Source organism: Abramis brama (assembly GCF_963993115.1).
Source record: "Abramis brama genome assembly, chromosome: 14".
Classification (NCBI taxonomy): domain Eukaryota; kingdom Metazoa; phylum Chordata; class Actinopteri; order Cypriniformes; family Leuciscidae; genus Abramis; species Abramis brama.
Genome location: NC_139976.1, coordinates 33,298,075 through 33,313,616, shown reverse-complemented (window position 1 = coordinate 33,313,616; position 15,542 = coordinate 33,298,075). Strand labels below are relative to the sequence as shown.

Below are 15,542 nucleotides of genomic sequence, written 5' to 3'. Positions count from 1 at the left end.
GTATGTACCCCTTGATGGAAATAAATGTTTTGATGTTATTTTCATCAAGAGGAACATCCATTTTTGGTCAAGATCTTGTATAAATTCAGCCTTGGTGAACATAAAATATCTTACTGACCCCAGACTATTGAAGAGTAGTGTAATAACAAAAGTTTGCACAATAAAAATATCGAGGACATAAATGTATTTAAGTGTAATTTTATTAAGCAAATTCATCGAGTGACATGTTTGAGGTGTCTGCAGTGCAGTGATATGAGCAGGTCAACAGCTGTTATTCTCATTTAACACAGCTGGAACACGATAACCAATCAGCATCCAGGTCTAGAATGATCCACTTTGTTACAAAACATTGCATTTTCACAAACTCCTTCACTCTGCGGTAGAAACATTTCAATAATGCATCACGTTTTCATTTGAAGAAACTCTGACATTTTCACAATGAGCCTGATGCTGAACAGTCCCAGTTGGCAGTTATTGCTGTGCGACTGCAACTAACCTGAACCTTCCCACCTGTCTCTCTCTTCAGAGTCTCTGTCGATGGGGCTGAAGGCCTGGATGGCCGAGGAACGCTTGTGTTCTCAGAGAGAGTGTGTGTGTGGCGGTCGCACCCCTGCCCCCTCCGGCTGGTCTCTCCCGCTGCTGTGGAACTGGAAGCTGCATAAATGAGTCCAGAGCCAGAGCAGCACCTCTAGTGTTCACCTCTCACACGCGGCTCAGAGACTCGTGCGCAAGGGTTCGTCAGTTCAGCAGCGGATGTCAGATGAAGGCAGTTTCTCCTTAGATTCTTCTTCTTGTCCTACTTCAACAGTACTGTAAGTGATGAATGCATTTATATGCACTTCATTTTCTCTTGTGGTTTTGCACATTACTATTATTTTGAAAGTTGAATACTTTATTTACATCCCTGTTTTGTTTTGCTGAGCATGAAAACGCCCTCAGCGTCACACTATACAGGTTTTTTTATTAGTCGAGTTCAGAGCAAATGCACAAGATTTTTCGAAGGATGCGAGACAGATTTGTTCTGCATATTTCAGCAGCTAATTGAATTTGATGGCTTTCATTGCACATGTCCTGTACCTGTAGACAACACTGCAAGCAAACACTGCACGATGTTGAGCGGTACCTTTCTTTACACAGCCACAAATCTATTTACAGTATTAGAAAAACACCTCTTTAAATGGTACTTTATTTGAAGATTTCTTTCATTACAGCTAGGAAAAATGTTTTGTTTTAACTTGATCTCCCCCTTCACAGCTGCAGTGCAATTATTAAAATAAAAAATAAATTCTTGCATTTACTGAAAACTAATATTAAACAATATTAAATGGTTCCTTTGAGTTCCATCATCGTCGTCACTGCAGCGCTTTTGAAATGGTTTAATTAAAAATCAGTCAAATTGAGGTTTAAATCCCATATGACCTCTGTAATAAATAAATACATTTTACTATCGAATGATGATGTTCGATTTGAGAATGTTTCCTATTTGTGTTAAATACAATTTTGCTGTAATATATTCCTGTGATTTTTAGCAGTTGAATCCCCTGCTTAACTTTCTTGGTGGTTGAAAATGACTATCTTTAAGTGGTCCATTTTCTTTCTTGAAATCTTTCATAACTAATTGCATGTTATATAGCCCAGGCTGGCTGTACATTTCCTGATGTGTACATAATTATAAAATCTGTATTAATTTATTTTTAAGGGCATGAATGCTCCTACTGTATGAATGTATAATGTTTGTATTTTTGTAATTTATATGTTTAGAATTGTCTTGAGAGATATCAAATATTTTAACATTTTAAGAGAAGGTAGGCACCATGAAGTATTTTATTTGTGTGGTACACTACAGCGTTGTCTCATGTGTTTTCAATGTATATTTACCATTACTTTGTTTTGAACAAGCAATTTTTTTAACTTTATAGCATGACACTATGCTGTTATTTTATTGCATTGATAGTTAATCAAGAACATCTGTCTCTTTGGATTTAAAACATGTTGAACTTTCTACTAGTGATGGTTTTCAGCACACGTAAAATGCTATAGGAATGTATCGTCAATATTGTGATGTCAATATTGGGTTTACTTGAAACTACCGAATCAACTACTTTCATCAATAAATAGTGTTGAAAAGCCCATTTTTTTGGTGAAACCGCTACTTGTACATCAGTGCATATGCTAAATTATGTCAATAAAAAGATCAAAGATTGTATCTTGGAGCATTTATTTTACACATATCAATAGAAAATAGCTTTTCCCAACTTTCATTCATGTTTCCTGCGGTGTGTGTTGTAATGTAAAGTCTAGACTCATTTGCTCGCTCTCGGTTTGAAGAGCAGCATCGATCTGTGCCTTCAGGTCTGGATCGAAAAACGCATGACCAATCGTGAAATGTTCCTGTAACAAAATTAAAGAACAATTCAGAAAAGAAAAAAAAAAAACCAAAAAAAAAAGTAAAGCATTGTTATATGGAAAAAGACCTTTTTCTTTGAGGGAGGCCCTGCGACAGGCGGGTTGAAGGTCATGTCTTTAACACTGTAGTCTTCAAACAGCTGCACTGGAGTCCTGCACACACACACACACACCATGAAAATCTCCATATTCATCTGGAAACCTGAAACCTGGAGCCTGTGGTCTCTACCTTCTGCTGAGCTCCATGCTGAGAGCGCCGGAACCTTCACTAGGAGCGCCTTTCATGAGATGAGCAGCGAACTTCCTCACCACGGGGTGATAGTGGCTCTGGAACGACAAAGAAATCAGGAATCCTTTCATCCAACAACTGACTAGTTTGACCTTTGTTCTCTCTAGACTTTTACATTTATTTTGAGCTTTAATATTTGAGACTGCATGTTATTTTTATTTAATTATTAACTCTCTCACCAGCATTTTCCCAAAACTTTCTTAGGCCCCAGAATACTTTGTTTTATCATCTGAAATGTGCAGCAACTTATATTCCAAAACACACACATTTGGATGACTGAGGTTTGTGAGCCCAAGTTTATATATACGCATACATACAGGGCATTTCCAACAAACTGGTAGTTTCAATTTTGCTTTAACTAAATAGGTTTAATACTTGAATATGCTTTCATAATACGTGTTGAATTTGCTGAGTGAGGGGAACTAAAACATGTTTTTGCAAACATTTCGTTTTATTTACCAGTATTTTACATTATTTATGTAACAAAATGTGTGACGCACTGATGTGACTTATCAGTGCTTTTCCTCTCAATGTAATTTCAACCCGGAGCAACTTCATTTCTGGAGAATTCATTAAACTGAAGCCTACTGGCAATTTAAAATAAATGAAGGAAAAGGGAATTTAATGTCCCACTGGAATGAGTGAATGAACATCACTGCGCTTCACCTTCAGTAAGTGAAGCTCCCACAGTCCTGTGTTCTGGGGGTTGCAGTACTCAGGCACGTCCAGCTCTGGGAGATACACACCGCTGCCCTGCATTTCATTATCCAGCAGGATGTCACACTTGGGGAAGGTCTACACAAACACAAGAGAGACACACAATTCATACATTCACCTTAACAGTCATACACACGAAGGCCTCCATTAGCTGAACTGAAGGCTCACATGCATCAGCGTCCTATTGGCTGCCAGGATGCCCACGCAGGAGTCGGGCAGCACGTGCAGGCCGAGTGTGCTCAGTCTCTTCACGAAGGCCTGTGCCCTCAGCAGATTGACCTGCTTCCTGCGTTTGTTCAGCATCGCGTCCAGACACTGCAGCACGATCGCCGTGTCATCATTCGTAGCTCCTGCAGACAATAACAATTGGAATATTGCATAAAACATCGTTTCCATTCCATGTGTTCAAAAGAGCAAAATACACACTTCCTGGAAACCTGGTGCAAAGTATCAGTAATAAACAATGCTGGTTCTCCCTATACGCAAAGTATGCATGTTGTGTAGGGCCCCCGAACCACGAGGGGCCCCTTGCTCTCAAAGATGATTTAATGACTAGAAGTGATTAAAGGGATAGTTTACCCAAAACATTTCAATTCTGTCATTAATTACTCACTAGGGCTGTAACGATACGCAATATAAAACCGAAATCGCAATACTCAGAGCCACGAACCTGTGTGAGAAGGCAGAATCACGAAACACCCCTTCCAACTCCCAGAGTTATCCTTCCCGTCCAGATCTGATGCTACCACATCTTTAAATTACTATTAGTATTATTTGAAGTTAACGTTATAAAATACGTAGACCTACACCACAAAACTAGTTGAAGATAAATTCTTTAAAATTGGCCAATTCCAGCGTTATGGATGTGACATTTGCAGTCAAAACTTGAAATATAAATTATCAGAAAATGCATTTAATACCAATATATTGAAACGTCTGTTTATATATACATACTCCCTTGATAAAGGAGTCCAGACATTAGAAAAATATAAGTTTACACATGCATTTTATATTTAATATGAGGGAAATAAACATGCGTTACGCATGCCCCCCCAAAATCCCCCCGATCACTTTATATGATGAACAGACTGAATTTAGGCTGTTGTATAATACAGTGCTGGGGTAAAGGATATAAATCTAGCTGTGACGATCGGTTTATGCTTAATCCATTTATGGAAGGAAAACGGGTTAACGTTTACATGATCGCATACATTGTCGGCTTATTAACCATAATGAGGTTAAGAACATGCATGTTAACACTGTGAAAAAAAAAAAAAAAGATTTTTCAAAGTTGTAATTAAAACAAATATTAATCTGAAATACTATGTCAGTCTCTCTACTACAAAATGTCACATTTAATTCAATGTGAAACTTGCCGTTTCTTTCCAAGTATCTGTGAAATTTACAGCAATTTCTAAAAAATTCCTAAAAAAAAAATTCCATTATGATTAGTCTAGTTATCCAATCATATGATCCTTTGAGGCAAAGTCATGTGAGTTTTTTGTAGCGCACCCAGGAATATATATATGATAACTGTGTTTCCAAATAAATCCACATCATCTGTAAACAGTCTCTCAAAAGGAGCAAACGCAGCCATTGGAATCAGAAATGCTAGTTAACTAGCATGACCTTTTTAAGTAAATTGTATGTTCAATAATAGTCTATCTAATGGGTCTCGCAACAAAAAACACGGGGACTGCGCATTTAATACTTAAAAATAAAGATTAGATTGTGTCAGTGACGGGATGTTCTTGTCAGACAGAGACAGGAGATCTCACCTGCGTGCAGCGTCAGCAGGGTTTTGTATAAGTGGCTGTAGAATTTCAGAGGGTCGATGTTGAGGACGTCACCTGTCGGAAACAGAGATGTGTTTTAGCTCAGCGAGAGCAGAGGTTCCTGAAACGAGAGCCGAGGCTGAACTGACCTTGTCCTGAGAGGATGTGGAAGGACGTGAGAATGCAATGAAGGCTCTCACGATACGTCAGATCCTGGGTGGAGGAAAACACTGAGATGTTAGTGCATACAATTTTACCCAGGCGAATCACGAAGCTGATGCTCCTGGCTGAAACACTTACACCCGATATGATGAGGCCGAAGAGCACCGCCAACAAATCATCAAAGAACTCCAAGTTTATAAGATGAGCAAACCTTCAGGAAACAGTTTGAACCGTGTTATTCACATGTTAACAGAAACACAGGAAAAGAGACCCGAACGCTAATAACGCTATAATAAAGCTGTTATACACATCATGTGGTTCTTACTTCGCAAGACCTTCTAAAACGGAGGACAGTAAGACGGACTTCTGGGCTTTCTTCAGTATTCTGAAGTAGATGAGGAACACGATGTTCAGCGTCTCTGTGTGCTGGAATCAAAGATAGATATGCGGTAACATATTGATGCATTAAAAGGAAGTGTTCACATCTACTCTAAAGCACTCACCAGTTTGATTTTCTTGTCCTTGCTCTCTGTCGCCTCAGCTTCCAGAAGCTCTTTCTGCAGCTTCTCCTCGGCTTTTTTCCACTGTTGAGGACAAGAAGATTGAGGATCGCAGAAACAAAAAATAACCATACCGGCATATAGGTAGATATACATGGCGGCTTCGGTTCAGGAAGTTTATTTCACATTATTTTACTCCATAAACATTTCAGAAAATTCTTCAAAAAAATAAAGAATTCAGTTACAAAACTACCAACTTTTAAAGATTACAATACAAAACTATTGATTAAATGTATAAAAGTATAAACATAATTAAGTTTATTATACAAGATTTCAAAAAAGGTTTGGGGTGAGTAAGAGTCTTTGAAAGAAACTAAAGCTTTTATTCAGCAAGGATGATTTGAATTGATCAAAATGACAGTAAAGACATTGAAAATGTTACAAAAGATTTCTATTCCAAATAAAGGATGTTCAGGTTTATTCAGCAAAGAATCCCGTTTCACTTTTCTCCCAGCAGCAGCAAAACTGTTTTCAATATTGATATATTTTTTTTTTTTAGCAAATCTGCATATCAGAATGATTTCTGAAGGATCATGTGACACTGAAGACTGGAGTAATGATGCTGAAAATCCAGCTTTGATCACATTTTAAAATTTATTCAAATATAAAAAGTTATTTTAAACAGTAAAACTATGTTTAATAGATGTCTAAAACATCAGACTTTTCACCAGGAACGTCCCATGACTGGGGAATCTAGTTGCAGGAAGTGGCTGGTGTGTCGTTTTTAAAATGAACCAGTGTCCAGTGAACAAACACTGATCTAAACCATTGCACAACTTCAAATCATGAGACCGAATCAGTTCAGACCTTCCGCTGCATCCTGGACAAGTTTGTCTTCCTCTCCTTGAACAACATGAACTTCTTTTTGGGCGCAGTGTCTTCCGTATCTTTCTTCATGTCCACTTCTTTTATCCTCAGACAGAGGAGACACTTCAGCACCTGTGCATTCATATCACAAACATCATTAATGACATCAAGCCATTCAAAACAACATTCAAAACAGTGTGGAAGTCAGTGGGAACTGTAAAAGTGTTTCGCAATACAGCATGAACACAATAAGTACATTGTATATTATCCGACCATGTTCTTTAATTAAAAATCTAAAGCTAAAACTTTTTACAATTGGGTTAATTCACCCAAAAATGAAAATAATCCCATCATTTACTCACCCTCAAGCCTACTTAAAAAAAAAAAAAAAAAAAAAAAAAAAAAACGAGACAAAAAGTGCATCCATCCATCGTAAAGTAATCCACATGACTCCAGGGGGTTAATAAAGGCCTTCTGAAGCGAAGCGATGTGTTTATGTGAGAAAAACATCCATATTTATAACTTTATAACCTATAATCATTGGGTTCCGTTAATGGGGAGGGGGCGTGATTCTAGTTACGGTGGAAGAGTGACCTCTGACCCGACGCATGACGTATTGATGAAGAGCAAAACAAAACACCGGTCATTAATTAGAAGATTAAAATGGGTGGATGCGCTTTTTGGGCTTCAAAATCTAAGGTACCTTTCACTCGCATTAATAAAATTGGAAGATTGATATGTCATGTATACTCTCTTGTTTTTGTTTTTTTGGGGGGTTTTTTGTATACATTTCTATATTTATGTTCTTAATATGTTATGTGTGTTTGTATTATGTACGTATTTACGGTGGAAACAAATTTCCTCTCGAGGACAAATAAAATCTATCTATCCATCCATCCATCCATCCATCCATCCATCCATCCATCCAAGATTCAGAATATTGTTTAACACTCTTGATTGTGTTTGGCTGAAAGAAGAAAGTCATATACGCCTAGGATGGCTTGAGGGTGAGTAAATTATGGAATACTTTTCATTTTTGGGTGAGCTAACTCTTTGTAAGAACTTGTACAGTGGAAACAACGTTCAGTATGATGACTGTACCTCTGGCTTGACGTTGTAGTTCCTGCTCTTGACCATGCCTGAGATGACCTTCACCATCGCTAAAGAGGCCTGGCCCAGTTTATCCTGTTTCAGCAGTTTCCTGACAGCTTCACAACTCATCTCAGACACCTGAACGCAAAATCACATCACCACATTACTACAGCCCACATCAGACCTCCAGATGCTGAGCTTTCCAGCAGACTGACCGTCCTGACGGGGTCGTTCATCAGAGGCACCACCATCACTATGATGTTGTTGTGGAAGTTGAAGTGTGGCAGAGCTACGAGCAGATCACAAATGCACCTGATGGCCACCTCAGCAAGACCTTTATAACACTGAAGAGACACGGCTTGACTTCTCTTCTGCTTCTTCTGCTTCCAGTCTGAAACAGCATCAGATCAGTCAGACGGGACAGTGAGAACGGACGAATGAGAAGTTCACGTGATCTACCTTTGATTGTCTGTTCCAGATCCTCCAGGTAAAACTTGTACTGGCTCACGAGACCCTCCTCAAACTCTCTCAGCTGCTGCGTCTCTTTCTTCACCTGCAGAACAAAGGGACATGCTTCAATGGGTCATAGAAGATATTTAAATCCAGTCATTTAATCATGTCGTTGTGTCTTGGCTCCAATTATTATGATTAGTTCTAATGAGCATTTTTCACTTTAAATGACCCTCAGAGGTAAACAGGTCAGGTTTTGTTGCTGTGCCTTACGTATATAAATGCCATTTTCTCAGATTGAAATGATCAGGAACCTTTTGTAAATTAAACTCGAGTCAAATATAAATACAAAGCCAAAAACACCACGATATTTGGCAGATTTACCCATATATTATTCTAATAATTAGTGTCTATCCTGCTTTCTCATCCATGGTATCTGCAGAGTTTTATCAAATTTAGGACCCTTTTTTAAGGCTTGCACAAAGACATCAGGGTAACTGGTAAATGCATGTTTAAAATATGTTTTATTCAATATATACATATGTAATGACATTGGTTTATATACCAATATATTACAAATTTGAAGTTGATCGATATTGGATTTTGCTCATACGATGTTTAAATAAAGGCAATAAACTAATACTGAAGAAGTCTATAAGGTGAACGTGATAAATGATGGTGTTAAATAATGTCCCCATAGAGAGAAGATACAAGTTTACGTTGAACTAAATGAAAGATGCAGTTTATTAAGTAACCAAAAGAAAAAGATTTTAGGCACAGTGCAGGACTTATAATTATAAACAAGCCCAAAATACTCTGAAACTCTTATTTTGAGATGTCTACGTTAACGTTACTACTCCCAGCCGCTCGTTCATAAAGACAAGGGAGATCAAATATGCACAATTACAACCATCTGCAACATATTACAATATAAACACCGTGAAGTAAACATTATCATAATTCATCAAAACTGCTCGAAACTGCAAGTCTGTAGAACGCGCAACAGCGCCACGATTCGATTTTGAACGTGAATCACTCGCATTTAATTAAACCATTGCCTTTTGAAGTTTAATAATTTACTTTTTTGTGATTCCTTTTTTTTCCTTCTCCAAATTTAAAGGAACACGCCACCGTTTTTTGAAATTATTCACCGTCTCCCCTACATTTAGATAGGTGGGCTAACGCATTTTTGTGTCAGTGCATGCATTGTCTTACACCGTGTCCTAACTACACGCGACGCGATAAAATTCCAGCGACAGGCAGTGTGTCTGTCCACACTAGACGCGATGCGACTGTGAGACGCCACAACGTCAATCAAAAATCACAGCCAATCAGAACAGCGTGTGGGCGGAGTCTCGCGGCAAGTGCACAACACTAGAGAGTAAACTTGACGGCACTCGCAAGAAAATGGATAAGTAGCTACATAATCTAATTCACAAATGTTACACCATTTAAAAATGCATAGGCTACGGAGTTACTAAAACAATTTTTGTCAAATAATACACTTGTTTGTTCACAGTTTTAACGTTCATGTTTCCATTTGGTTAATTTCAAGATCTGAGGTGAAATATGTCCATTGTTGCTTTTACAGCTACAAAGCTGGAGCACTAAATGATATTCAAAGTCACATTTCACGCTTTTAACATTAAATAAAGCACATAAACAGTACCTGAGATTATCATTGCCGCACATTGTGTTTGTTGTTCCAGCGCGACGTCGCAGAAAAATAGAAACCGTTTCTAAATTAGAAACGTCGCGTGTCGCCGTCGCGCCTGGTTAGGACAAAAACTCTGATTAACATGGAAAAGATACCTTTTATCGCGTGTCGCGGCGTCGCGTCGCGTGTAGTTAGGACACGGTGTAAGTCTAGCTTAGCTTAGCATAATGAATGGAATCCTTTGTTGCCGGATAACATATCGTGAGTAAAAGTGATCAAAAAAAAAAAAAAACGAATTACTTGTGGCCTGCGTATTCACAATGAGTACAAATAGCAATGCAGATTTAGACTAGGTGATTTCCTAGGCAGATATTGACTTGGGACTATATTAGGGGGAAGCACAGGCAAAGCACTGCTACTTGGGCGGAGAGAATGATTGAATTTGATTTTCTGGATCACTTTTACTCACGACATGCTATCCGGCAACAAAGGATTCCATTCATTATGCTAAGCTAAGCTAGACTAAGACAATGCATGCACTGACACAAAAATGCGTTTGCCCATCTAAATGTAGGGGAGACGGTGAATAACCCCCATTTTTGGGTGGCGTGTTCCTTTAAGACCTCTTAGGGTGCTTTCACACTTGGTTCGATTGCCTGTTCCAAACCTGAGTTCGATTGCTTCCCCCCTCCCCCAGCCCCCGATGGACTGTGTTCACATTATATTATTTGTATCCGAACCGCGGTACGCTTGCGTCATCAAACTGCAGCTGGCGCGTACACGTGTTGCTTGGTAACCGCTATGAAAAAGCGGCAAAATGGATAGAATTGCTCGCTTCACATTTCTTCTTCTTTTTTTGAACCTTTGGTTTTGTTTTCAAAGAAAAGATACAGAAACACACTTGCGTCTGTCTGCCGCAAAAGTATTAAAACCGTTCCAAAGACAATTTTTGTGGAGGCCATCGTAATGGCGATTTCAAGACCTTAAATTTTATCAAAACGAATTTAATACTTTATAAGGATCTGCAGGACATCACTACCTGGACCGGGTTTCTAAACAACCAGTAAGCATGTAAGTTCGGCCAGTAATGTGACAATGCATTCATCTGTCTGCCATCACATCGCCTTTCTGAACGAGTCGCTCTTGCAGCTCAGTTGCACGAAATGCTTGTAGGAAAACGAAACATCTCATGACATGACTCCTTTAAAGGAAGGTGAGGCACTGTACCTTCGTGGCTTTCTCCTCTTCCGTCAGCGGTCGGATTCGATATGCGGGCACAATGTCCTTGAACACCTCCATGAGGGAGACCATGACTAACTTTCTGACAGTGACGGCGACGCACGGGTCCGTCTCCATTAGCATGGCCCTCAGCTCCTTCAGCTTCTTGATCTGAAACGTCATGATACATCTAAAACAGTCCAGATCACATGCAGAAGTTCCCTGTGAAGGACAGTCTTACGTTCACATGAGGATCTGCGAGGACAGCTGAGGACAGACTCGCGATGTGCAGTTTCTTCTCCATCAGTCTCTGAGCCCGCAGCTCGAGCTGCTCCTGAGGAGTGAGTGACGGACCGCTCTCTGGCTCCTCCTCTGAACAAAACCAGCAAAAACATCAGCAAACAGGTGCTCTGAATAATCAAACAAATAAATACTGCATTTTGAAAGAAGTCTCTTCTGCTCACTGAGGCTGCATTTGATTGATCAAAAACACTGTAAAAACAGTCATATATAATATCACATATATCCGATATATATAATATCACACTACTTAACTTAAAAACACTATAGTAGATAGTAAAAACACATTTATAACGATTGCTGAAATGAAATTGCATTATACTATTTTGTTCAAAATAACATTTACTTGAAAAAGATAACTTTTGCAACATTATCAATGACTTAAAGTGAATTTTAAACTATTTAATGCATCCTTGCTTAATAAAAGTATTAATTTCTTTAAAAAAAAAAAAAAATTATAGTATGGTTTCCTTAAGTCCCAAACTGCAGGGGGTTCATGAAAAGCGATTAATTTATTAAATCACAAATTTTTTAATGAAAATAAGTCATTTAAAAATAAAAACACCCAAAATAAAACACTTACTAAAAAGATTAAATATTTTATTAGTTTGCCTGCATGTCATGTGACCATTATCCAACATCAGAGAACTTGTGAACATGCAATTGTGTTGTTAAATCCTAGAAATATTAACTTATAATATCATCTCAGAGAATACCTAATTATTTTTATTTTTTTACATTCAATATTTTGCATCAAAGGGGTTAGGCTAACAAAAAAGTATTTTTTTTCTTCTAAAACAAGACATGACAACAAAAACTACAACACTGCGCTATCCCAACCTCACCCTTGAGATGAAACTTGAAAGAAATCTGCATTTGAAGAAATGTGACCCTGGACAAAACCAGTCACATGGGTCAATTTTTTTAAATTGAGATTTCTACATCATCTGAAAGCTGAATAAATAATCTTTCCATTGATGTATGGTTTGTTAGGATAGGACAATATTTGGTCGAGATACAACTTTGAAAATCTGGAATCTGAGGGTGCAGAAAATCAAAACATTGAGAAAATCTCCTTTAAAGTTTTCCATTTATGTTCATGATTGTCCTGCATTCACTCACAAAAATAAATGTTTTATATATTTACGGTAGAAAATTTACAAAATATCTTCATGGAACATGATCTTAATACTACTTAATATCCTAATGATTTTTGGCATAAAAGAAAAATTGATAATTTTGTTGGCTATTGCCACAAATATACCCGTGTGACGTGCGACGTGTGAAATGTGACTGGTGACATGATCCAGGGACACATATGAGAAATGCACACTAACCTATTTCTAACTCCTCCTGGTCCTTCGGTTCCTCCTCCGCCTCTGGCACAACTAGAGGACACAATCAAACAGCACAGTTCAGCACTCAACATCCTCTCTAGCACTCCAGCATTGAAGAGTGACGAGTCGACACGCACCGGGCTTCTCCATGGACTGAGGGATCAGGCCGCTCTTGTCTTTGATGGGCAGCAGGTGAATGAGCTCCTTCTCCTTCTGCATCTGCATCTTCCTGGGCATCTTCTCATACTTCTCCACCGACTGCTCGGACTTACGCTTTTTGGCATGGACTGGAGCACTACAAGTTTTCACAAAAGAAAAGTGGAGGAAAAAGAGCAGGAGAGAAGATGATATCAGCTGGACACTGTGTCCATAGTCTATGAAGAAAGAAGATAAAAGCGCATGTTTTACAGACCTTGATGAGATGTCTCGAGTCAGAAAGGACGCTTTATGTGCCATGGCTTTGATCTGCTCCAGGTCGTCCTCATCCATCATATCAGTGGGCAGAGACTCCAGGAACTCCTCCTCCTCTTCTTCATCCTCTGGGATCATACATCATCATTACAACACTGAGCAGGAGTTATGAAAATCATCAGAAGGCAGTGTCCTGTTTCACCTGGTCTCTTCTTGTAGCGCTCCAGGGGTTTGAGGGTCTGATGGGACACGTCCGTAATGGCCTGCCGAAGTTTCCGCTGCTCTTTGCGCTGTTTCTTAGCGGAGCTCTGTTGCTTAAACTGTCGATTCTTCTGTTTGTTTTCTAGCTTCAGATTGCTGGTTTTCAGCAACTTTCTGAAGCTAGGCCTCTTTTTCCTGTTCTTTTTGGAAGCCTTGTGTGAAAGATGCATTAAAGCACAGTTAAATAATGCATGCTGGTGTACGTTACAATTACATACATAAGACATAAGTTGTTTATACATATGACAGATGAAGCAAAACAGAATTCAGAGGCTGACTTGTATAGTAAAACGTGCCAAAAAAGGAGTTTTGACTTACATAATGTATTACAATATAATACAAGGTTAACCAGTCGTGTATTGAGTATTGACTATCTATAAATCAGTTATGAAGCAGAAAAAAACAGCAATGAAGAGGTTAAACTCTAAACATCAAGAGTGCAAAAGAGACACATATGGACGGGTGTGACTGGAAAACAGAGACATGTTTGCAAATTTGCACTTCAAAATTAAGATTTCAAATAATTTTTTTTAAACTCTGACAATAAGTAGTCTTTAATAATCTCTCTCTCTCTCCATATATATATATATATTACCAGTCAAGAGTTTGGAAATATTACTATTTTTAATGTTCTTGAAATAAGTCTCTTATGCTCATCAAGCCTGCATTTTGAAAAAAATCAAAAATACAGAAAAAAAAAACAGTAATAATTGTGAAATATTAATACAATACAAATAATGCTTTTCTATTTTATTATATTTTACAATATAATTTATTCCTGTGATCAAAGCTGTATTTTCAGCATCATTACTCCAGTCTTCAGTGTCACATGATCCTTCAGAAATCACTCTAATATGATGATTTATTGTCAATGTTGGAAAAAGTTGTGCTGCTTGATACTTATTTGGAAAAACATATTTTCCAAATATGATATGTGTAAAAATATCAAAAGAATCCTGAAAAATTGGATGTAAAAAATATCAAGCAGCACAACTGTTTCCAAAATTCATAATAAATCAGCATATTAGAATGAATGTGACAATAAAAAACAAAGCCATTATTTTAAATTGTAATAAAATTTCACAACATTACTGTCATAACTGCATTTATTCTCACATAAATGCAGGCATGATGAGCATAAGAGACTTATTTTAAAAACATTAAAAATAGTAATGTTTCCAAACTTTTGACCGGTACTGTATGTGTGTGTGTGTGTGTATATAGATAGATAGATAGATAGATAGATAGATAGATAGATAGATAGATAGATAAGATACAGTATGTGATCTGATACACCAGGTGTTTAGTACAGCATGATAGAGTAGGGGTAAAACTAGTATAGTATGATGAAAAGTGTCCTGTAGGGACTACACTAGTACAGTATGATACAGTAGAGGTTAGGCTAGTTCTGTATATAGTTTTGACTAGAATAATATATGATAAACAAGTGCTGTTCAATCTGAAGCGCTGAGTTTAATGTAACTGAAGCGTTTCACTGAAGCTCAGCAATATGACGACCAGCAGCGGGTGTTTTTAAACTCACTAGCGCATTAGTTTGTGTTACAATTACAGAATAACTTACCGGGCCCATTTTGATGAGTGATTCGCCTCAACTATCAATGACGTTTCAAATGTGTTAATCAGTTTAATCCAGAAAAGAGTGCATGTATCCCCTCTTCACACATGTACCACATGGACCGGAAGTAAACCAATGGAGATCTTCGAGGAATGCAGGGACAACCGTCACGCGGCCCTCGAGCGCCCCCTGCAGATCTGGGTGAACGGATACGATGAGTAGATGATTTTTTTTGTTTGTTTGTTGGTTGCCTTCATAGATGCTTTACGAAATTATTTGTAAAGCAGCTGATTTTTTCCTCTAAATTAAATTCAGTACATATTGATTACCCCCTTACGTTTATGTATATTTGCTTTTATACATTTCAGTGTTTATCATTTGTAAGTATTTTCATTTATTTATTTATTCTCTTTCAATGTATGTTGCTTGAATAGATTGTGTTTAACACAACTAAGGTATATACAAAAAGAACACATAAATTGTATTTGAGACACACTGAATAATAATAAAACACACAACAACTA

The 15,542-nt window shown here is 37.9% G+C and overlaps 2 protein-coding genes across 6 annotated transcripts in view; one reads left to right on the top strand and one right to left on the bottom strand.

Annotated features, from left to right (window-relative positions):
- Positions 1–2,206, top strand: part of plce1 (phospholipase C, epsilon 1) — a 93,199-nt gene extending 90,993 nt beyond the window's left edge. For all 5 annotated transcript variants that reach the window (XM_084134566.1, XM_084134565.1, XM_084134564.1 and 2 more), the window contains one exon: positions 527–2,206. The gene's annotated coding sequence lies outside the window, so the exon portion shown is untranslated. The remainder of the gene's footprint in view (positions 1–526) is intronic.
- Positions 2,202–15,159, bottom strand: noc3l (NOC3-like DNA replication regulator). Its single transcript, XM_084134569.1, has 21 exons — positions 15,025–15,159; positions 13,384–13,594; positions 13,183–13,309; positions 12,908–13,065; positions 12,771–12,821; positions 11,375–11,505; positions 11,143–11,304; positions 8,268–8,361; positions 8,024–8,199; positions 7,818–7,946; positions 6,717–6,848; positions 5,853–5,933; positions 5,675–5,775; positions 5,488–5,560; positions 5,337–5,400; positions 5,191–5,262; positions 3,581–3,762; positions 3,362–3,490; positions 2,636–2,733; positions 2,475–2,559; positions 2,202–2,391 (listed from the first exon to the last, which is right to left on the bottom strand). The coding sequence occupies exons 1-21, from the start codon at positions 15,031–15,033 to the stop codon at positions 2,263–2,265; spliced, it is 2,394 nt and encodes a 797-aa protein (XP_083990695.1). The 5' UTR covers positions 15,034–15,159; the 3' UTR covers positions 2,202–2,262.
- Positions 15,160–15,542: the final 383 nt, after the last annotated feature.

Bases quoted from the DNA above. Each gene is read 5' to 3' on its own strand.
- noc3l (XM_084134569.1), bottom strand. The intron at 5,401-5,487 runs GTAAGTGTTTCA...TCCTCCACCCAG, and splicing joins TCGGCCTCATCATATCGGGT to GATCTGACGTATCGTGAGAG. The intron at 2,392-2,474 runs GTCTTTTTCCAT...ATTTTGTTACAG, and splicing joins GGCCTCCCTCAAAGAAAAAG to GAACATTTCACGATTGGTCA.